Source organism: Mus caroli, unplaced genomic scaffold (assembly GCF_978045245.1).
Source record: "Mus caroli unplaced genomic scaffold, Mus_caroli_1 scaffold_20, whole genome shotgun sequence".
In the NCBI taxonomy this organism is placed as follows: domain Eukaryota; kingdom Metazoa; phylum Chordata; class Mammalia; order Rodentia; family Muridae; genus Mus; species Mus caroli.
In genome coordinates this window covers 20,146,559-20,170,956 of record NW_028227275.1, presented here as the reverse complement: position 1 = coordinate 20,170,956, position 24,398 = coordinate 20,146,559, and the positions used below count along the sequence as shown (strand labels likewise).

General features: G+C 47.1%; 1 protein-coding gene across 1 annotated transcript in view; it reads right to left on the bottom strand.

Moving 5' to 3' along the window:
* Nucleotides 1-24,398, bottom strand: part of Tll2 (tolloid like 2) — a 121,824-nt gene that overhangs the window by 66,696 nt on the left and 30,730 nt on the right. The window contains exon 3 of the mRNA XM_021152072.2: nucleotides 4,440-4,523. Within this exon, the coding sequence (XP_021007731.1) occupies nucleotides 4,440-4,523 (84 nt within the window). The remainder of the gene's footprint in view (nucleotides 1-4,439; nucleotides 4,524-24,398) is intronic.

Genomic DNA, 24,398 nt, shown 5'->3' with positions numbered 1-24,398 from the left:
GATACATTCTTAGTGCTGCTAATATCGTTCCTAGAGGGGAAGGTGGGAAGAAAAAAGTGGAGGGATGCTGGAGCCGGTGGCGTGCGCCTGTGATCCCAGCACTTGGGGACGCAGAGGCAGGAAGATCTTGAAGTCAGTGTCACTTTGAGAACCTGTCTCCAAAGCAAAACAAAAGATGGAAAGCCAAGCTACACTTAATCATGTTTAATGTTTGCACTTCATATGAATATGTCTAATTCTCTCCAAGCTTCAAATGAAGACTTAGAGAAAGTGACCGATATTGTAGCTACTAAAAGGTTGAGCTAGGGTTCAAACCCAAGTGTTTCTGATTCTCCTGGCTTATTTGATTGGGTGATTTTTATGCCCTGCAAACTAGTGAATGCAAATACATCAGGAATATTATCTATTCCTGATGAACACATGAGAAATAATGATAGTATCCTATGTGGACCAGCAAGTCCGCTGGTCTCTGTGAGCACATGCCAATGCTAGCATTCAGTGGAGTCCACCTCTCTCTCCTTGAACTCTGACATTTGACTTGATTAAATGTGGCAGAAGTAGTTATCATTGGGGCTCTCGTGCAGTCCCTATGCTTTCTGCTTTTTTAATAAGCCAGCCACCTTGCTGTAGACTTGGATCATTGAAGAGGAGAGGGCAACTAAGCTGTTCTGAACCATCCAGCCCAAGCTAGCTGCTAGGATGCATGAACCATCCAGCCCAAGCTAGCTGCTAGGATGCATGAACCATCCAGCCCAAGCTAGCTGCTAGGACGCATGAACCACCCAGCCCAAGCTAGCTGCTAGGATGCAGTCGAGTGGGTGATCCTTGCTGACATTAGTGGGAGAGCCACTGCACTGAGTGAACCCAGTCACTCCACAGAATCATGACATGTCATTGTCTAAAAGTCAACTTCAAGGATGGTTTTCAGGCAGCAGGAAATCACATAAATGTGGAAGAGAAAAGTCAACATGGCACCTATGCCATTTCGGCGTTGTGACAACTCTCTCCAGCTGCTGCTCCACACAGTGTGATCCATCTTTCCCATCGTGTTCGTCTGCAGCCAAATGAAGAGCCTCTGAAGCTGGAAGCACCATAGGCTGGCAACAGAAAACATGGGTAAACGAAGCAGGTACTGACCTGAAAGCTGCATCCTTACAGGCAGGCTTTCATGATGCTGTAAGGTGCTACGCAAGCTACCGGGGGAGAAAAGCAATCCATAGTGTTTCTTAGCCAGATGTGAACCTTGTCATCTATAATAAACAAAAACAGGCCCACCAGTGCAACCGTGGCATGAATATTATAGAAGTAACCAATCACTTTCTGGTTGGATGTAAGACCAATTCCATGAATAGGAACCCAGACCTGGCACCGTTATCGGGACGAAAGACTTATGGGTAGATAGAACAATATGCTCTAGGGAAGAATCTACTAACATTATTCTGCTTTAAGGCCATAGTATTAAAATAACTCCTAATGAGCCACTGCTATATTCGTAGATTAGTCCATCTCTCAAGCTGAATCAGAGAAACTTCTTGCGGTTAACACAGAGACCCACAGCTGGTCAATGTACAGAGAATAAAAGACTTCTGCATGCTCAGCCCTAAATGGGGCATCCATAGGACACTCCCCTCCCCAACTCCCTACTCCAAGGCTCTCGGAATATTGTGGGAGAGAGAATAGAAGGATTTCAGGAGCCTGAGCCGATGGATTACCATAAGAGAACAGTGTCTTCCGGACACAACAGGGCAGAGGCATATACGAACTCACAGTGATTGCGACAGCACACATGAGACCTGCATGAGCTCAGACCAGACAAAACCCCAGTATGTGGGGTGGAACACAGAGTCCCACTCCCAGTCGAGAAACTACTGGCATTTGATAGCTGCTTGGGAAGGAGTCTGTTTTCTTTAAGGGTGATCCGGGGTGAACCGTGATCCAGGACAAGCCCCACACCCAAGAATAATTGGGCAACACACTGAACTCAATAGGTCTGAGAGAGAGAAAGAGAGAGAACATGAAGTTGGTTGGGTGGTGTGGAGAGAGGTGTGGATCTAGGCGGAGTTGGGGAAGAGGGGGAAATGATCAAAAACATACAAAGTTTTCAAAGAATTAATACAGATATTGTTAATAACTATCAAATAAGCAAAAGAAGAAAAGTATATATATTTGTTTGTTTTGATTTTTTTTTTGAGGCAGGATCTTGTGTAGTTCAGACCAGCCTCAAATTTATTGTTTAGCTGAAGATGACCTTGAACTTCTGATCCTCTTGCCTCTGCATGCCCGCTTCTGGGATTACAGGTCTGCACCTTGACACCTAGTTTATATGGTGCTGGGAACCAAAGCAAGGGCTTCGAGAAAGCTATGGAAATATTCTGAATACAGCTGAACTACAGCCCAGGGGCTGGGGGTGGGGGTGGGGTGAAGAAGAAGAAAAGAAAGGAGAAGATTCTAAAGGGACTGTCTGTTCATGGTCCCAGCTACAAGATGCAGGCTCCTCCAGCAGCACGGTGGGGAAGGGGATAAATCTGCTGCTCTGTAAAATAAGGCAACTTGAAGAAGGTTATCAGCACCCCAACAGGGAACTAAGCAAAGGATACAAAGAGGTGAATATCAATGTGCACACCCAGATCATTATCAAACACAGGAAAAGATGGTCACAGCCACCAGCAATCAAGAAGGAACACAAACTAAGGAATAATAAGCTATTGCTTATTGGTTAAAAATACCTGGTACTAGTGAGGCTCTGGGGAAAGGGATAACCCTCGTAAGTTACTATGGAAACATGTACTGTTATTCCTGCAGACACTCAATATTGCAACATCTATTAAAAACATGCTAAATGGGGCTGGAGAGATAGGTTCAGTGGTTAAGAATGCTGCTCTTGCAAGGGACACGAGTTTGGTTCCTAGCACCCAGGTCAGGTCAGGCTGCTTGTAATTGTCCACAGTTCTAGTTTGCATGACCTCTCACGCCCTACCCCAATCTGCGGTCTTTGCTTGCCTCCTGGACCCTCTCCTTCTCTGAGATGCATAGCTCCCCATGCCTTGTCATCCCTCTTCTCAGCTCCCGAAGACTCAGTGCTCTTTGTGGACACCTACCCATAGATACATACCCACATAGAGACACACATGGATACACATAGTTAAAAATAAAAATAAGTCTTTAAAAATCATGCTATGATTTCATTAAAAAGAATAATAGCAAAACCTATGCATGCATGCATGTTGATGTGCATGCTTATGTGTGTACAGTCCTTCTATGCCAACACAAATGCATGTAGGAAAACATATAGGGAAGTGGAGAAATGTTATTATCTGGGAAGAAGAGAAAGGTGATTGTGGGGCTGGGGGAGGCAGCCAAAATAAGGGGGAAGGGGAAGCACTAAAGAATAACACATGGTGGTATCAAGCCATTCGTACATTTGTGTGAATGTATATGGAGTTTTAAATATTCACATGTGTAGGAGAAAATAATATTGAAGCAACATCATAAACTATAACAAGTAATGATTTCTATTTCATCCCTACAGAGGTATCCTTAAAACACAGGATTCTAGAATTTAAAAAATTACTCCTTTGTTCTCCAGTTAACTCCAACACTGCCCTGAGCAGAAATGTATCTCCAAGATTGACAAATGTCCAGATGCCACCAGAACTCATAGGACTGCTGGCCCTTGGGCCTCTGAACCTTCACATGTAGAGAGGTCATGGGGCTATTTCTAGATAGACTGGCCACAGCAGCCACCTGTCTCCATTATCCCTCCCTGAGCAGACTCTGGTCTACATTGGCTAACAGCCATTACCCCAGATCTACTGTCCTTTCATGCCTTATGGATGCTCCTCTTCTCTGAAACACATCAGTCTTGCCATCTCTCTTCTCAGGCCTTCAACTCACAAGCCAAGTAACCAGAGAGAAAAGCCAAACCACAGAGGACAGAATTTTCTAGCAATCTCCAACCAATAAACCCTGCATTTCCATACCTCCCACCCCTGTAGTAAGATAGCTTTCCATACCCCTATCCCAGCAAGACAACCTTCCATGCCCCCTGCAGGAAGCAAGACAGCTTTCCATACCCAATCTCTCAGACACAGCAAGTACCCCCATCCAACCACCCCACAGTCCACCGGAGGAAGCACTTCCACATGGCCATGGCTGTCTGTGTGCATGCCCAGTCCAGCTGCTGACAAAGGAGTTTCCAGAAGACACCCAAAACTGGGATCTGGGGTCTGGTGATATCAACCGGGTCTCCTTTGGGAGTGATGCTAAAATTCTGATCAAGATGGAGAAGGTCACACTACGTTGTCAATGCACCTAACACCACTAGACACTACACTTGGAAATGGTTAAAGAGTTTAGGTTATTTACCAAAATTTGCCGCATTTTAAAAGAAAAATAAAATAAAGATCCTCGGAGGCCTGGTATGGCCTCACATACATTACCCTTTCTTGGTGCCTGGATGCTGGCGTTAGAGGCTGTATCGTTTGGCCACTTTGCAGATGTCTCCTCAGTCTCCTCAAGGCCTCCTGAAAGAGGGCAAGAAAAGAGGTAAAGACAGACCTTTCAGTAGCATGAAGGGAGCAAACCCAGCCAATGGGTGACCACCACAGCAGCAAGGATTTGGTCAACTAAGGTTTATTTAGTCTATAAATGCCTTTTTAATTTTAACCACTCACAAACTAACAAAACTACCATCATCTTTAGTTAGTCAAGGATGCTCAGAGCAGAATTAATAAAGCTTGTGGGGAGTCCAGGTCAGCTCCTTATCCACCTAGAGAAGATGGAATGGATGCAGAAGGAAGTTCTAGTGTCAAGTCCATGTAAGGGTGTCCAGCATGGCTGCTGAACTTCCGATGGAGCTCCATCACTGAGGAGCTGCTGTTCTGGGCTTTCTCTTTTTGTTCTATTTTCCCCGTATGAAGAATCGTGTTTAGAAAACCACTGAGCTTTCTTTATAAACGGGACTCTGCAGACATGGTACAGCAAGGGCAGCAAGGATCAAATGTGTGTGGGCACAGCCATGTCTAGACACTGTCAGCATTTACCTCTCTCAGAATATATCAGTCTCCTAGGACTAACTGTCCTACTGTGTGCTGGGTCCAATCCCAGGAACCACAGATTCAACCACAGACAAGGCAGACAGGATTCCTGCCTCAACGCTAGCGCTCTCTAAATGGCAAGCTGGATGGAACAGCAGAGGAGCTAACTGCAAGTTCTGAAGATTAATTCAGCAGTTTGTGGAGGGGACGGGACTTCTGTGGGGGAATAAGAGGAGCCATCAGTGGGCACTGGGTAAGGTACCAGGGAGCAGATCTGTGGCCAGGAGATAAAGTGACTGTGAGAAACCATATCAAAGCCTCCAAAGAAGAATTTATTGACAAACAAGAAGGTGTTTCTTTGTATTGATCGAGAAACCTGAAGCTCTGTCTCAAGTACGCCCCATCTTGGAGAAGCCAAGGCTGAGGGGAACGATAGTGAGTCCAGAGTGGCCTTGCTCAGAATATGGTCTCCTGGTCAAAGACCCAAGACCTAACTATGAGCCACCGGTGCCCGAGGAAAGCTTACATTTGGCACCACACTGTCCAATGTGTACCCTGTGTCCGAGTTCACACCAGGAGAGGCAGCGTGTGGCCATTCACCAGCTCCTGAGTGGCAGACTGTCTCATCCACGCTGTGACTCAGGCAAAGCCTGCAGCTGCCCTGGCCTCCTGTAGAGAAAGGACCCCCAACACCAGGCAGGGACAGGAGACTCCCTGCATCCTGCCTGGCTGGCCGGCTAGGAATGCTCTCACAAGGCTCCTGCAGCTGCTGGGGTCCGAGCTGCCAGCTCTCGGCCCTTGGGTATTCCAGTTGCGATATCATTTCCTCTTAGGCTAAAGGTCAGGGGAAATCCTGATGGTATGAAGTCGTTCCTCAGCACAGGAATGTGCCATCTGCAGAGAGAGGGGCGGGTCGACGCCAGGCTCGGAGTCTAGCTCAGCCTCCGCCCCGCAGGCTGCGCAACTGCTGCCGAGAACCTGGGCGTTAGCATCTTTGGTCTGTCAAATGGGCTGCTGTGGGGACCAAATGAGGTAATGGGTTTGTTTAGATGTGTGTTCATTCAGAAAATATGCATCCGACACCTGCTATGTGCCAGATTCTGTTACTACTGCTGGGGAGGTGACCTCAGGAAATTATATTCTGATGGTGCAGGGGGTGGGGGGAGGGAGGAAGAAGGACAAATAAAAGTGAAGAATTTAAGTTGGCTGCTGGTGAGTATGAAGAGAAAAAAGGGAGATTCTAGAGTGTCATTTCATGTAGGAAAGGAAAGCAGAAGTCTGAAGAGAGGCGACGTCTATAGATATCTGGCAAAGAGCATTCCAAACGGAGGAATAGCAGGTGCAAAGGCCCAGAGGTGGGAGCATGCTCAGCAGCAGGGTGCTGGGCATGCCAGGAATGGAAGGAGAAGATATAGAATGGCAGTGAGCCTGTCAGCCATCAACTGCAAGACAAGCCAGGGTGTGGCCCTGCAGACAGACATTCTCTGGACTTCACCTTTGAGTGCCCTAGATTGGATTCAGGCATTTAACTGCATCTGCTTTCTGCATTACCGGAGCTGCTAACAGTGGACAAGAAGGAGGCATGAGAACTGAGGCTTAAATAAGTGTCTACAGGCAATGGGAGTCCATTGTAGATATCAGCCAGTTTCATCCTGTTCTACTTCCCAAAACAAAGCAGGGAAGGAAGCAGGAAGAAAGATCTGTAAGTGATGTCTGGACGCAGCCCTGGTTCACGATAAGCTGGCAGTTCTAATGGAGGCACTTAGGGCAGCAGTAGAGGCTGTGGCTGTGGGGAAGGCTGAGGCTGTGATGGGGGGAGCCAGGTGGCATTGAGTTCTGCAGCAGGCAGGGGATTCAGGCAGGCTCTCTGATGCTGGGGGCTAGAACAGGTGAAAGGCTTTGAAGTTGGGAGAGACACACAGGTAGGTATGACTGAAAGAATCTATTCATTGAAGTGCCAATCACGGTGTTAGCTACAAGCTAAGAGTGTACCGGTTTGGAGCCTCCAGCCTCACAGACACCCACGGAAGGAGACCAGGGAATACACGCCAAGAGACCACTGTCTTGAGGGCACTATGGTGTCAGTCATAGAAAGTCCTTGTCCCCCTCAGAGCAAGAACAACTTGCTCTGTTGCTTACACTCAGAGGTATAGGCAACTCCAAAGAGCCCAGTGCCTTGTCCAGACAATCTGTGAGAGGACACCTGGCATTAAACGACAGAGCTGCGGCAGTTAAGAACACAAATTCCAACTTTGAATGGAAGGGCACATGCCTTGTCATCCCAGCACTGAAGAGGTAAAGGCAGAGGATCAGGAGGAGTTCAAGGCCATGTAGCAAATTCAAGGCCGGTCTCAGCTACAAAAGACAAAACCAAAACACTACCACCAAACCAGACCAAAGACAGGAGCACAGTCCCTTCTCTGACCTCATCCTCTGAGGGACAGCATACCCAGGCTTCCAGTTCTGCCCGGGATCCACCTAGTCCATGAGTTGACGAGCCTTGCACTCTCTGGATGCAAAGCATCTCCCTGTCTTTGGGATGTGTTCTGCTCTGCGTGTGGTGGAGACCTTTAGTGACATGGCCCTCTGAGGTGCCTCTGCTTCACCTCTTGCCTCTACTTCCACCAACTGGACCACCCTAAGCTGTAGGAACTGTGCTTCTATTTCCCATTATTCTCCTTTATTTTTGTGGAAATGGGACCTTACTACGTAGACTAGGCTGGCCTTAAACTCCGCATGCCTAAGTACTGGAATTACAGATGTGGACTGCCTTACTACTTTCATCTTAAACATCTTCTTAAAACATGCCCTCCTTTTGGGCCTGGCTACATCTTCCTGGCTTCTCACGTCTCTCGTGGGACACCATTTCCTCTGGGACACTGCAGGCTGGCACCCCCGCTCTTTCCAGCTGTAAACCCAGCGCCTCTGAACTTCCTCAACCCCCTACCCTGTCCATAGCTCTCACTATACATTTCTGACATCTTTTTTGTGTCCAGCAGAGCCCCCTTAGTAACTTCTAGGTTTAGTAACAAAGGAAAGGGTATACACACACACACACACACACACACACACACACACACACACACACACCAGTCCTGATACTCAGAACCTGGCACGAGGTGGGCACCCAGTTACATAGGTGATAGATGGGCCAGGGAGCAGAAAACTGGGGCTTAGTGGTGTTTCAATGGATGGTAGCAATCACTAAACACAGCTCAGTTTAATGCTGTGGAGGAAACGTGTGTTTCTCGGCTTTACTAGAGAGAGGGAGGCAGCTAATGAATAATGGCTCTCAACATTGGCCACAATTTTGAATGACCTGGGAAATATTATTTTTTAGAAATACTGAGGCCTGCCTCCCAACCCCACTCTGACCCTCAGAAGCTCTGCTTTAATTGGCCGTGGCATGCCTGGACACGGGGACTTTGAAAAGCTTCCCAGGTGATCTGAAGATCCAATCAAGATTGGTCACAGCAACCAGGAAAAGAAGCATAATGTTACAAGCCTGAGGCAGGAGGATGATCATGAGTTCCAGGGCAGCTGGGTCTGTATAATGAGATTCTGTTGCCAAATAAAGTTGACCATAGCTTCTCAGAACTGTAGAAGAGACCTCATCTTGTACCGTGTTCTTCTTCTTCTTTTTTTTTTAAGTGTATATTGGTGGTTTTCTTGGATCTATTTAATCTGCACCATTCATGGAGGCCAGAAGAAAGTGTTGGGTCCCCTAGAACTGGAGTCAGAGATGGAGTTGCAGAGCTGTGAGCTTCCATGTGAAGGCTCCCATTGGAGCCTGCTTTTCTGGGAGAGCAGCAGTTGTTCTTAACCATGGAGCCATTTCCAGCCCTTTGGTGATTTGTAAGATTTCTTTTTCTTAGTATTGGGGGGGGGGCGTGTTGCTTGCTTGCTTCCTCCCTTCCTTTTTAAAGACAGGGTTTCTCTGTGTAAGCCTGACTGTCCTGGAACTCACTCTGTAGACCAGGCTGGCCTCGGAATCCAGAGATCTGCCTGCCTCTGTCTCCCAGGCATGCTCCACCACTGCCAGGCTGACCTTGTATGATAGTCTTAACCACTGAGGCCTTTCTTTACAATCTCATTAGGAACTGGAGATGTAGCATTGGGGTTTTACCACCCAACCTCAGAAGAAGCTGTGTCACCCCTAAAATGATGGCACTGTTCCTTGACAGATGAGGCTCAGGCTGAGACTACAAATGGAAGTGCTATAGAAGAGGAAAGACCGGAGCTGGGCCAGACTCAATCAGTAAGGTGCTTGTCTTGTAAGTGGTAGGACCTGAGTGTCACCCCAGAACCCATGTGAGGAAGCATGCTGATTAACTTCTGCACTGAAGGGGCTGAGTTGGGAGACCCCCGGGGCTCACTGGCCAGCCAACCTAACCTACTTGGCGAGCTCTGAGCATGTCAGAGAGACTTTGTCTCTGAAGGAAAGGCAGTCAGTGTTTGAGGAATCACACCTGAGGTTGTCCTCTGGCCTCCACATGCACATGCACATACATGAACAAACCTGTGCACACACGCACACACAAAACAAACAAACAAACATACTTGGGCAATTGGATTCATTCATAGTACAGGGGTATATTCTTCCTAAGGAATTGGCTGGAAGACAAAAAAGGCACACATATACATGTGAACACACGTACACATACACATGCACATACGTATGCACAGGTATGTACACACATACATAGAAACATATCTCATACATTTGACCGTTGTTTAATTACCTCTTCGGGGTAACAATATGCAAAGCCTTGTAAATTTCATTAGTCACAGGGGTTTATTCAAACTGTCTCCTTTGCATAAGAAACCCAGGCTTACAGCTGGTCTCTGGGAAAGAAAGCCCTCCAGGCCTTGAAAAGAGAGCTTGCCCTGTCCAGGCTCTCTCTGAAACACAGTGGAGGTCAGCGGCCCGTGATGCATGAGTCCAGGCTGCAATGTCTCTAACCAGCATCTGCAATTCAACCCCACCATTTCCTTTATGGAACAATTCACTGAATTCCAAGTTGTTCTTTTTTCTAATTCACCATATAATTCACCTCCCAAGTTCAATTAAGAAGCAATCTGTTAGCAACTTTGGGAGCAAGCTGCTTTCCTTTGCGAAAGCCCAATTTTCTTCCGCTCCCAACAAAAAGTGCCTTAATTACATGCATCAGAATAGACACTGGTGTACACACAACGCCCTTTCATCTCACCATAATTAATGAAATATCAACGGTACACATCCGAGATACTCAGGCAGAAGGAGATAGGCTCCTTCAAACCCCAAGGGGACCTTGTTTCATAAATCAATATTGCCCATTTGAATAATAGTGACTATGAATATTCATTAATATGGAAATGCATAAACAAAACTTTAATTATTCCTTCTATTTTTCATTCTTAAAGCATAACATCACTTGATCCTTCGTTTTCTTGTAAACACAATAGCCACTGTTCTTAACTGCAGATTGTATTAGGGTGCCCTTATAGATAATTATAGCAGAAAATGGCTTTGAGTCAATCAAAGAAGAAGAAGAAGAAAACCCCAACCCCTACAAACCAGTTTACCAGCAGCCCATTCACTTCAGAAAATCTCGGTTGAGCACCTGCCCTGGACAGCAAACTGATGCAGGCTCCTGCCCACGTAGCCTGCCTTCATGGTGTCTGAGTTCTAATGGATTAGCATAAATAATAAGCTCATTTTTTTCAGGGAAGAATTAAGCACTTTGAAGAAAAATCTGTAACTGAATTTTGTGTAAGACGGTTCGTGGCTGTGAGCTGGAACTTAAGACAGGGAGACACCTGTGTGCCAAGAGTAACAAAGAAACCCAAAGTTCAAGTCAAGCTCCCAAGAAACACAGAGAAATCTGTGGCTGGAGTTGGGGCTCAACTAAAGCCTGTCAGGCATAACACAGAGTGGGATTATCTGGGGACACCTCACCACCTTGCCTAATGGTCCACTTAACACATAGCAAAGACGTGTTCCCATTTTATATAAGAGAGAACCGAGATTTGTAGTCCGTGAACCAGGCAGTTAGTAGTGGGATTTGCATTCCTATCCCAAGGTTGGTCCATCAGAGTCCAGAAGCCACACTGTACTCCATGCCTCTGCCCCTCTCCTGGATAGGTGTGTCTAAGCCACCACGCCCAGACAAGACTCAAGACTCAGGGGGGGCTCACCTCCACCAGGAACTAGCAAAACCACAACTGTTCCACTGGGGTTTTAATAATTCACCAGGGGAAAAGGCGAAGCCCCTTTAAAAGGTCGATCCAAGAACAAACAAGACGGTCACTATGGTAATCGATGTGTGATCTTGAGGGAGCCCGTGCCAAGGAGCTTTCAAATTCCAAATGCTACAGAAGGGAAAGGGAAAATGAGTTAAAAGATCATTGCCAGATTTTGTCAATGAAATGATTTAATCCTGGCGAGGGGATAATGACAGGAATTCTGCTACAGTTCCAGTGGAAGAGAAACATAAACCGGCTGCATTCTGTAATTTTAAAAGATACACCAAAGCCTGAGAGGCAGGCAATTCTAACACAGGCAATGCTGTGTCTTCAAGGTGTCCTCACTGAGAACATCGGCAGGAGGACAAAAGTCACTCATCTCAACCTTAAAAATAGTCTGTAGCATCTGTACCCACACTGGGGGAGTGTGCTAAGACCAACTATGACACAGTGGAACAATATGTAACCTTTTAAACTATTTTAGCTGTTTGTGGAATAGAAAAACATAATATTGTAAGGTAAGAAAGTAACATAAAAGTCACAAACCAACAGGTTAAGAAATAATGCCCGGTATAACTCAGATAGAATCCAGAATGACCCTATAGTCTCATAAAAAGCCCAAAATACATAGGACAACCATGACTGGAAAAAGACATAGGACAAGCCTGACTGGCAAAGGCCTCAGGGAGCATCGTGGAGGTCTCTGCTTGGGGAGTGTGAAGTAACCTTTATGTTTCTTATATGCTTTTTGTAACTTTGAAATTTTTGTAACTCTCCATGATGCTTTTATAATTGAGAATAAAGAATTATTTTTAAAGAACTCCATTCCAATGGATAATTGCCAAAAAACATGTTTTCTTCACTTCTGCACACATATGTAAGTACAAGTATGCTTGCACACACACACACACATTGCCAGGGAAACTTTCTGGGTGGGGGAAAAACATGGTTGTGTTTACACAGATGGGAAAGTCATAGGTCACCCCCCCCATTCCCTCTACTCCACCCCACTTTTCTCTCTCCCCACTGGAAGAAACAAAGAGTCCACACGTTGGCAGGAAGGCATCTCATTGGTGGGATCCAGAGAAGAAACTGTTAGCACCCTCTCAGGCTTTGCAAGACCTGACCTTCTTTTTCTAAGTTCACCAAATATTTGTGTTGTGGCATAGATTGATGAAACCTAGAATTTGATCCTGTCCCTCAGCAGAGGATCATGGGAGAAGATATTTGAGAGAGGATATCACTCTGTAACCCAGGCTTAAATGGAATGTGCTACATAACCCAGGCTGGTCTCAAACTCGTGATTCTGATCCTCTTTCTACAGCCCTCTAAGATCTGGGATCCCAGGTCAGGGTCACCATTTTGCTTGGTATTGGGCTTCCACTCATCTTGAAGGCTGTATCTGTCTGTGCCTGTTCCCTTACTGATGGGTGAGTTAACATAGGCCCTTTGCTTAGGCATGCTTCACACATCCAGCTTTCTCCTGCCCCTGGGCTCCATGCACCACTGTCTACCCGCTCCATCTCAGTCACACCCAGTCTGGCCTTGCCTTCTTGGTTGTTTCCGCTATCCTTTAGTGTACAAAAACTACCCTTCCTTGAAGGGTTGATACATAAATTAAGAGACAAATAATACATGCAGTGCACAGAATCACACCTGGCACACAGCAAGCACTTGCTGAATCGGCTCCTATAACTTGGGATAGGGGTGCTAAGGACAAACCCAGGGCTTTGTGCATACTAGCCAAGTGCTCTATCACGAAGCCTCAGCCCCCGATATATGACGAAACCATCATCATCAGTATCATTGACTCTCCATCTCTTCTTGAAGTCTGAAGGAGTAGAAATGGGTGGAACAGCCAACCATTTCATACCAGCAGGGCATTTCATACCAGCATCACAAGCCAAGATAAAAATTCACGTTCTCCTTAACGGTTAACAAATTCAAGTTCAGACCGAGAAACTCTTGCTGGTACTGACAGTCATTGAAACAGGAGCCTGTCACTGCAACTGGCATCATATCTCTCCATGCCTGCTCCATGTGGTGCTTGCCTATAACCATGTATAGGCTACACAGATACAGATAACAAAAGGAAAGGCAGACCTTAAGGAAAGACCCTGGAGGCCAAGCTCTGTGTAGTCATCCTGTTACCCTTGGAAGAATGATGTGGAGTGGCCAAGATTATTTCTGTAGTTCTCAAACTGTGGCCTAGCACTCATAGAGGTAACTATCAGTGTCTGTTGGGTACTTTGCTGAGTACTGTGCTCCTGTGTGCTGAGTCCTGTGTGTTTTCTCATTTGCCTCTCAGCATGATTGTATGAGGCAGACATTATTGCTAGCTTTCACTGAACTGAAAACTAAAGCTTTGAGCGCCTCAACGTTACCTGAAGGCACACAGCAGGTAAGAGGCAAACCCAGAGGGCAGTCCTAGTGCCACCTGCTTCTTCTAGTGGCCTTTGTACTTGAGGACTAGAGATGCCAACCTTGATCATGAAGAGCCAATGCCCCAATGAAAGAGATTGGAAAGTTCCTGCTTCCTGGACAACTAGAAGATATGAGTCATGCTCACAGCGAGTGCTCCTTGGGTGAATCTCAGGGCAGGTTCTGGAGACTCGGGGGAGCCTGGTGCATATTGTGAGATGTGAAGTCTCCATGTGACAGACACAGGTCTCCAAAGAAGGGGAACAGAAGGAGGAGGACAGGGAGAAGAAAAGCAGATGAGAAATGGAACCTGAGACTCAAGAGAAGTTGTCCACTACTCTCTGCCTCCCAGGGGATCCTACCAGGGGCTGCCTGAACACAGAGGTACCTCAGTCAGAGCTCTGAGCCTCCAAACTGGGGATCAGGCTAGGCAGCCATGAAGACAGTCCTTCTTCAGAAATAGAGAATGGTCCAATCTGGATATAAAGAAAGATTCTCTTTGCTCTCGCTTGAGACCAGAACCACTCTAGAACTCCTCCAGAGCTGTGCAAGGCACCCCCACCATGGCCAGGAGCTACCTCTTGCTTTGATTCAAGCCAGTTCTGCAATGCAATTGGCCAGTTCCTGGTGTGCAGGAGACATAGCTGTGGAGCAGACATAAGAGTAACCTGAGGAAGGACCTGTGGCTCCCAACCTGGAAGTCCAAGAGGACTTCCTAAGGATGGCATTGGAAGACATGAAGGGGTTTAAGATCCAGGAAAGGAAGGTCTGACAGGAGAAGATGCAGGAGCAGAATAGAATATCCAGTTACACAGCACAGCACTGGGCCTAAGTGATCTATGGTAGGTACTTAATCGCTCAGCCTGTTTTCTCATTAGTGGAATTGTTATCAGAGGATCTAACATCTCATGTGTCAGTAGCAGGACGATGTGTGGGATGTAGCCTCACCATCACCTTTCAGGTTGCCTCAGGAGGCCTCAGCCTCTTAATCTTGATGACCACCCTCAGGTCAGGATCTTGCTGGGACCACCTTCTCTGTCTCCACCAGATGAGGCTCTCCCCAAACAGCCTGCAGCCCAGACTCACCCTAGCTTGCCCTAAGTCAAGGCTGCCCCGCATGCACAGAGAGAATGCTACCTTTGATCCTCGGGTTGTGAGGTGATGGTGTAGTTTCACTGAGATGGAGCTAATAGAAAGGACGGGAAAGCAAGACAGATGAAATGAATGCTCATTCTCCCTCACAGAAATAACTGTTCCGTTTGGGTTCTGAGAAACCCCAGAGGGAAACTGCTACGTCTTCATGATCCTTTACTGGGAAGATGTTCTTTATATTGGCTTCCAGAAACTTCTGAGAGTCATTTTATGAAGGCTGGGGTGACAGCAATGAGGAGATTAGTCCCAAGGACCTCGTGACTAGTAGAAAGACAGGAAGAGAGCAGCAGGAACTGTAGCATACCAAGAATACACAAGGTTAAAGCAGGATACATTTGGAACATGTGTGAGCATCCACAGGCTTCCTGAGAAGGGCTGGCTAAGCCTGAAGGAAAGGCAGGTTGAAATGGGAAGAGAAAGGGAGGGATTCAGACCATCCAGGCATTGCTATGGGAGTGGGGTAGTCTTAGACCAGTCTGATCCCACCCACCAATCCAACTCGCCTCTCCATCCTCATGCCCACAGATATCCACCCTGAACCATGCTTCCTGGGTTGTTCCACCTCACGGTCCAGTTCCCTCCTCCATGAGTGTGCTTGGGCTTGCTTCTTCCTGTGATGTCATCCCCATTGCACATCCAAGCAAAACTCCCTGGTACCCCTCAGCCTCTTTCAGGAAGCCATGCCCCTTCTCCATATTTCATTCACTGTTCTGCACTCTCTTGTCCACGCCCACCCCCAATTCACCAAGTTTCCATAGTGCCTCACACATATAAGTATGGGGGTATGCACGCCTATGTATGGGCATATGGAGGTATCTGCCTCTACCCCTCTCTGCCTTGTTGCCTTGAAACAGGGTCTCTGATTGAACTAGAGCTTAACATTTGGGCCAGGCTGATGACCGGCAAACTCTCGGAATCTACCTGTGTCCACACACCAGGCTGTTTATGTGGGTACTGGGGATTAAAACTCTGGTCCTTGGGCTTAGGAATCGCGTGCTCCTACCCACTGATGGTGTCCTTCTCCCTGGCCTATGGAACAATTCTCTGTAAGTTTGTCAGTGTGCCATTCCTTCAAAGCTGTCTCCCTCATGAGGACCAAGAGAACAGCTTGGATCCTTCCAACCACATGGTGCTTACAGCATATGCTCCTTGCAGCATATGCACAGCAGGTATGTCCAGGGGCTGGAAAGCTGGCTCAGTGGCTACGAGCACTTGTTGCTCTGGGGGAGAACCAATGTTCAGTTCCAAGCAACCATGCCAAGCAGCTCCCGACAACCCGTAATTCCAGTTCCAAAGGATCCAATGCTCTGGCCTCTGTGGATATCTGCACATGTATGGTGCATATACAGACATGCAGGCACATGGATAGACATGCCTATAAATAAACCATACACATGCACAAACATATAAGCATACGAATGCTTCCAATCCAAGTGGTCTGAATAAGACTGAGCAGGATTCACATGTGTCATCTCAACACTGCATCTGGGGCAATAGCATTATCTTTCCCGCCCCACCCCATCCCCCCTTTAGCTGAAAGCAAGGCTCAGTGAGGCATGGTCTGCAGACAGCAGCTGCTGCTTGGAGATCTGGGAGCGCTTGAGCTCGGTCCCTGCCTCTGCTCCCTGGTGGTCCAGCAGAGGAGGAGGGAACACTGGGGCAATGTGGAATGTGTTGGTAGGTGCTGCTTGGTCTTCAGAAGGAAGATCTAGTCCGTCCTCATTATTCACAATGATGTTCTTTAACGTGGCTGTGAGTGCCAAGATAGTGAGCCCCTAGTCCAATTCCAAGGGAAGCAAAACACAGCGTGCATGACCAGCTACATACAACACAGCATGACGTATTTTGTGTGCTATCCTGTTTGAGTTTCCAACCACTGGTGTCTGTAGTTCCATGTGTGTTTATGCTCAGAGACACCTTATTTACCATCTCGTACATATTCACCGGCACTGATGTTTCAGCTAGCAATTGTGTAACTTAGTCCTCAGTGCTATTCCTGGGTCTCTCTACAAGGCCCACTGCAACCTTCTTGAGATCAGGAGATGCTGGCGGCACTTCAGGACCACAACTGGGCATCACACTAAATGGCAAAATCACCAGCAAGAAGCAGAGACTCCAAATGAGTTAAAAGCAATACATGGAATATAGCCACCCACCCCGTGGGAGCTGACCCAGGGAACAGGAGGCAATCAGAAAACATAAGAACACAGAAGCCCCAAAGAAAGGAAGAGAAGATTCTGATCTCTCTTGGGAGCTGGAGAAGCTCAGAGCTGTGTGGTAGAACAGGGAACAGACCAGATGGATACCTTCTCAACAGAAGCGTTTAGAGCATAAGCAGTTGTTGCTCAGACTGCCATGCACCTGCATGGTGATATACTGCTCATGTGCACAGACCACCTAGAGTGGTCAGCAAGATGGCCATATATCCAGTGAGTAAAGGTTCCCTGGAGATAGATGCTGAAACACCAGCCCTTGGGCAGTGCCCATCTTATCCTATAACATCTATACTATCTGTTTCCTAGTGAAGACACATCCATAATGCATGCTTAAATACAGAAATAGGAAATGTTCCTGCATGGACAGAATGCAAACAAATATACATTTAAGCCAATGTGTATACTGGCTAGGATTAAATCCTGAACCGAACCCTGAGCTTGAACTTGGAAGAGCAGAAAGGACTATGAACAGGCAGGGACTAGGGCTTCCCCCTGTCCAGCCAGAGCTTCAGGAGGAGATGTAGAAAAATTCTATCCCATGCCCTTTGCAGAGAGGCCCAATAAAGATTTACAGATACCTCAAAGTGCAAGTTCCATGTGCTAAATCACAGAAAGAGTAGCAAGAATTTCAGGAAATCAAAGAATTTGAGAAAAGAAAGCAGCCGCAAGCTGTCTCTCAGACAGCATCTCAGGATCAAGACCAACCTGGACTACATAGTGCACATGTACAGAGAGAGAGAGAGAGAGAGAGAGAGAGAGAGAGAGAGAGAGAGAGAGACAGACAGACAGACAGACAGACAGAGACAGAGAGAGACAGAGAGAGACAGAGACAGAGAGAGACAGAGAGACAGAGAGACAGAGAGAGACATAGACACAGAGACAGAGACAGAGACAGACAGAGACAGAAGCAGGGGCATCAGAAGATATTGATTACTGTAAGTGATGCTCTGGGTACTGACATGTTGGGGAAATGGTGCAGAGACATTGATGTATCCTCAGTGTCACCCTCCCATGGATTCACTGAGACAAGAAGAGCCTATCCTGATCCCAACTTATAGGCAGGGCCACAAGCCCTTCAGGCAAACTACAGAAGGTGTCCGCCGCCTTCACCTGCATTTTCTGTGTCTCTAGTGTCATCCAGGGCTTAGGAGGTAGCATGCTATATTACAAGCAGGTGCCCAAGACTGAATATTCAACAGAAGGAAGAAAAGAGGCCCCAGATTAAGACCTTCTCTCAGGCATCCAGGTAATAGCTGAAGTTCTACCAGCCTACCTTAAAGGAGAAGAGACAAGGGACCTTGACTGCATTATAGGACTTTCATCAGGGCCCAAGATTGTGCCTCTTCCTTGCTGGGTTACTGTGCAAGCTCAAGTGAGTTAGGCCAGGGACCAGGCAGGTAACACAGGTATCAAAAGAGGATTCTGAACTGATGGGACTGTGGGCAACTCACAGAGGACCCGGCCCTGCTGAGCTCAGTCGAGTGAGTTATGCAACCCACTGATTGTTGCCATGTGGACTCTGGGCTAGTGTGACTGGACTTTCCAGCTTCTCAAGACAAGCCAGAGCTCTGGGTTTTCATGAGAAATCTGATTTTCAAATGTTGGCAGTAAATTTTAAAAATATAAGCACTACAAAACAAACAACACACATCTGCGGACCAGATTTGGCTGGGGGGCTGACAGCTTGGGACCTCTGGGCTGGAGGGTGGAGGGGCTGTAGGCAACGCTAATGACAGGCCAGAAGCAAGGCCCTGGGCTATTGTCACTGAGGCCTGGGAATGAAAGAGTGTAGAAGAGCACAGGGCACAGAAGCAAAGCCCTGCTCTCTCCTGGGCACCTGAAGACAAGCAAGCGTTGTTAAAGAGCACTGAAGAGGCAAGATGGTCAGAATCCCGAGTGTGACTGCCTGACAGCACCCTTCTCACCTTCTCTCCGGATCTCCTTGGAAACTAGAGAAATGATGACATACCAACCTTGTTATAGGGAGTCCTATAAGATACACAGCTTGATCCAGGTCGTCCAGTGCATCATCCTGGAATAAGCGGGCCAAAAGCCTCATCCTGGACTCACACCAGCAGATTCACCAACCACCCAAAGCAGTGTCTGAGCTCCCTCAATCTCAAGGGCTTAGTTCCTGTCCCTTTGTGGGAAACAGTCCGGGCTGTCTTTGGCTCTTCTGTCTAGCTCATTGATGTAGTTTTCTAAGAAGGAGCAAAGCTATCCCACAGTCACATACTTCCAACCTCTGGGAGCCTTCTGGGCAGTTTTATAAGGTGCCGTATCGGATGCAATTTAAACAGATTGGTCTGAAGTTCCACCAAACATCAGACAAAGGCAAATCAAAGGTATTATTGTGACCCAGTCTACACCATGAGCAGCAGAGGCCATGTGGACAGTCCTTACAGTATTCAAGGAGTTTACCAGAATAAAAACAACAATAACAACAAAAACCAAAACAAACAAAAACAAGACAACAACAACAACAAAACCCCCAAAGGACTCATTCCTGACTCTCAGGAGGAGTCTATCTATCCAGTATGTAGATTAAAACCTCAGATGTCCCCGAAGCCTGCTCTGTCACAGGGAACTCCAAGGCTGTGACACTGATTTTGTCAAAAGCCTGTTTCACCTGTCACCGTGCCCAAAAGAACAAGCTAGATTGGTGGGTTGGTGTGCCCCAAGGGGCAGTTTCCACTGGTCACAAGGAGCAAATAACTTGAGAGAGGCAGAGAGAAAGACTCAGACTCCCAGGATCACACTGAAGTAATCCAAGAAATGCCACCTGAGCAAGTTCAGAAAAGTAGAGCATGGTGGACTCCTAGCACTGAGTCAGGGGGATCGCAAGCTGGAGACCAATCTAGCTACACAGTTAGACCCTATATCAAAACCAAACAAAAAACTAAAGAGTGATCCTTCATTTTTACCCAAAAGATTTTACATTAGCATTCTTTTCGGTCAGAGAGAACATTTTTTCCCTAGCTAGACCACTGATATTGGGCATATTTATAAGGAGACTATATAAATAAAATACCTTTAGCAGGGCCATTTTGTTTTATTCTGCTTTAGAAATCAGCTACCATTTAAAGTAAGAATGCCATCAGTGCAAACAAAGCACACACACACACAGTTAAAGGAGAGGAAAGTTAGACTCGGAGTAGGGAAATTCAAATGATAGTGTTTGAGGCACCATCTTTCTGACGCTCAGAGCCACATGAAGCAACTCTCCTAATGATGACCCCAAATCCAATGCATTAAGATGGCTGATGGGAGCCGGGCGTGGTGGCGCACGCCTTTAATCCCAGCACTTGGGAGGCAGAGGCAGGCGGATTTCTGAGTTCTAGGATAGCCTGGTCTACAGAGTGAGTTCCAAGACAGCCAGGGCTACACAGAGAAACCCTGTCTCAGGGGGAAAAAAAGATGGCTGATGGGAACTCATATTGTCCCATGAAAAATGATGTTGCAAATGATATCCCGTTAGGCTGGATGATGAGGCTTGGCCCTAAGAGTCCAGGTTAACCCCAAAGGAAGATGAGCCTTTGCAGGGGGAATCCCTGTTTCCTTCTCCAGCCCCAGAGCTTCTTTAGCCCACAGACATGGTGGAAACATACGGTCTTCAGGGTTGCTGTTTCTGTATCTAACTCCCCAGCCCTGTTGTCAACCTACGCTAAGTTCTTTCTGTAATTATCTTGGTAATACCTGTTACTCTCAGCACTTTCACAGAACCCCTACACAGGTCGGTGCCACAGTGGGAGACACCTTAAGTTGAGGGGTCACAAAATAGGGTCCTATGGTGGCCATATCGGAGTAAATGCAAGGACAAAGAGTATTTGAGGTCCCTGAAAAATGAAATCAGCCTTATTCCTCTCTTTCTATCACACAAGTCCCAACCCTTCCCTCTGTCCCTTTCCCCCTCTTCCTCTCCTACCTATCAATTATCTATTAATTCTCTCATCTTTTTTGTGTTTTTTGTGTTTCTCACATCTCATCTTGATGTGTTTGCATCATGGGTGCATATCAAGTGTATATATGATTATGCATACAATTAGCATGTGTGCATATGAATGAAGACCTTGACTTGACCTCTGTAGAGGTCAGAGGACAACCTTAACTTTAGGTCATCTCCTTCCAGCTTATTTGAGACAAGTCTCTTTGTGGGTCATGGCTGCATAGTCTAGGCTAGCTTTCCAGTGATCCTCTGGGGAGTCTCCTGACCATCCCCCATACCTCCTCACTCCCCAACCCCCCACCCCCAGTAGAAGTACTGGGATGATAGATGCAACGACCACTCTTGGTTCCCTGTGTGTCCTGGGGAATCTGAACTCAGGTCTTCAGGTTTGCATAGCAAGAATTTGATGTACTGAGCCATCTCTCTATCCCTCATATCATTCATTGATCATTAGTCAACTGTCCAGATCTTCTCAGAACAAACTCTTTCTTTAGAGCTACCTTAAGTGGAGTCTGTCTCTCATATCTGGGGAACACGTTGACTAGACTGTCAGGCGTTACCCACTCGCCTGTCACAGCGTCTCAAGCTAATCTTCTGATTCCAATTCCAACTCCAAGACTCATGGCCCTTGAGAGCAGTGACTCCCTGGACAGACGGAGAATACCTGCCTGCCTGGCTCAGCACCCACTGTGGCCAACAAAAGCAGTGGTGATGAACATCAACTCAAAGGTAAGCTTGCCTCCCCCAACACTCAGTGAGCGCTGGCTGCTGTCCATGGTGTAAGTCAGCCTTGACTGAGGCCCCAGAGGAAGAGATGATAGAATCCTTATGTTGCATTCTTCCTTCCTTCCCAGAGAGCACATGTGCACTTTATCAAATGCCTCTTTATCATTTCAAACCATCTCACCAAACAAAAGACTTCATGGGTAGAGGCAGTGCCAAGCCTTGTTGGAGCTAATGCTGGAGTCCTGGTCCCTGTGTCTGCTGACTACCAGCCCCAGCTAAGTCCAGGTTCTGGGGTATTCTGACCTCAGTAGAGGCTTTGGGAGATGCTCACCCTGGTTTCTTTTGGTTCTTACCTCGCCCCCTGATTTTGATTTGTGGACTTTTGCTTTCGTCTTGACTCTTGTCCCCGTCATATTCTCCCGGGCCAGCACTTCCTATGTCCTCCCCAACCCCCACTTTCCCTGAGGACCAGAGTCTGCTCTGCCCTGGTCTTTACAGCTGCCAGGCAGAACTAGAAAGTTTGCTAAGGGCCTCCCTAGTGCTACCTGGTGGGTGCCTGTAATCCCAGGCTGGGCTCACACTTACGCCTGCCTGGAAAGTGGTCTTAAGGAAGATGAGTGATAGCTACAGTGAGGGAAGCTTCTGGTGTCACCTCCTACCCCTCCAGTGCTCCACAATCATGACAACAATCGCTTGTCATTTCAGCTCACTCTCCTTGATGATGGAAAAAAAGCATGGATACAGCCGTGTCTTGGTACTGAGAACAGAAGGCTCCCCAGTTAGCATTCCTTACATGACAGAAGGGAGGAAAGGGAGAGAGATGTGAATCATGCCATCAGAGAGACAGCAGGGCAGGGTGTGGAGGACAGCACACGAAGATTAAGTTCCATCATGTGGAACTCCAAGAGAAGTCTCCTGGGAGAGCAGGCTGACCACGGGAGACCAGCTGGATGGCTTCCATCTAGGAAAGGCTGGAGCCGTGGGGCAGGAACCTGGATGTTCTCTCAGTCTCTGAGATGTCCTGAGGACCATGTTTTCCATCTGTAGGGCCAGTAAGATAAGCTGCTGCCATGTGGTTAATGGACATCATCTTCAGATACTCCATGAAGGTAGTGTGGATCTGCCCAGCCCTGGGCCACCACTCTCAGGCTGAGACCATTCTCTGAGCTTGTACTTATTCCTAGGGCCTTTAGACAGCACACAGTCAAGTGTACAAGCCTAACACTAATGGCCTCTGGGAAAGGGGGGGGAGGAGGTTCAGGTTAGCCAGTATGGCCACTATACAGTTCTTAGTCCCTGCTCAGATCCAGCCAATGTATAGAATCTATAGTCCACAAGTAACATCATTTATACACCCAGCCTGATACTGGCACTAAGGAACTAAGGCCAAGAGCAAACTAAATAAGTCAGTACTGTTGAGGTCTGACAAAGGAGAAACGCAAGCTAACTGCAAGTAGATAATGACTGGAAACAAGAATTGTGTGCAGAATGAGGAAGACTCACCCACGTGCCTGCAGAATTCATATTTTCTTTGAGGATGGTAATGGAGGGAGTGAGCGTTTAGCAGGTCAAGGGGACAGATTGGAGATAATACTTGAGGCTGTTTCTAGAAGCAATGAAGTATAGACCTTAAAGTTCGATCTGAGATAACAAGAGATACCATTATCTTGGGGGCTAACAGAGATTTCCTACATGTTAGTTGGATCAAATCCAAGAACCTTTCCATGCATGTTGCTACAGGCCTGGCTTTAGTATTCCCAATGGGTCATGGCAGGGCACTGCAAAGGAATATCTGGGGAGCCCAGGGTCTAGGACACAGATAAGGACCAGAAAGACTAGGAAACAAGAAAATAGCAAAATGTCAACCAAAGGGGATAGTACAGGTTTGGTGTGTGTGTGTGTGTCACATTCTGGGATAATGTTTCCACTAACTACATTTATTTGATTCTCCCACGAGGTAAGAATTGGAGTACAGACAGTGACACATAGTGTCCCATCTTATAAATAGGAAATGAGTTAGTCTAAATCCACAGCTAATCAATAGAGAGCCAGGGATGCAAACTTGAGCCTGCTCAACATCCACCCACAGCACAAGGTCAGAGGCCCGAGTGAGCATCTTCAAGGGTGTAGAAGCACCAGAAATGGAAGGGCACAGACCACAGTCTTATAACTTAAAGGCCAATAGTGTTTAAACTCCTTGAAATTCCAAGCAAGTATGTGTGTGTGTGTGTGTGTGTGTGTGTGTGTGTGTGTGTGTGTGTGTCTTTTCTCGGAGAATTATTCATTGATGTTCATCAGACTCCCCCCAAAATCAATGTCAAATGCAAAATGATTCAAAAATTAAAATCACCAAATCTGTTATTCAGACCCCTCCCCACCCAGCTCCTGGGATCCAGTGAGAGGGATATGGAGAAGAAAAGGTCCCCTAAGCCTTCTGTCCCTCTCTAGCTTCTCAAGCCAGAGGCATCAGCAAACACAGATCTCCAACAGCCTGGTGTGTCCAAGATGGCACTTGGCAGTGTCTAATGTATGAGCAGACAGATCTGAATCCTGGGTGCTGCCCCAGCAAGAAGTCAGCCCAGTATTCCTATACTTAGGGCATGGATCCTTCCCAGAACACCACAGGAATTACCCATGTACCCACCTTTCACCTGGACCTGTGTTATCTGGAGGCAC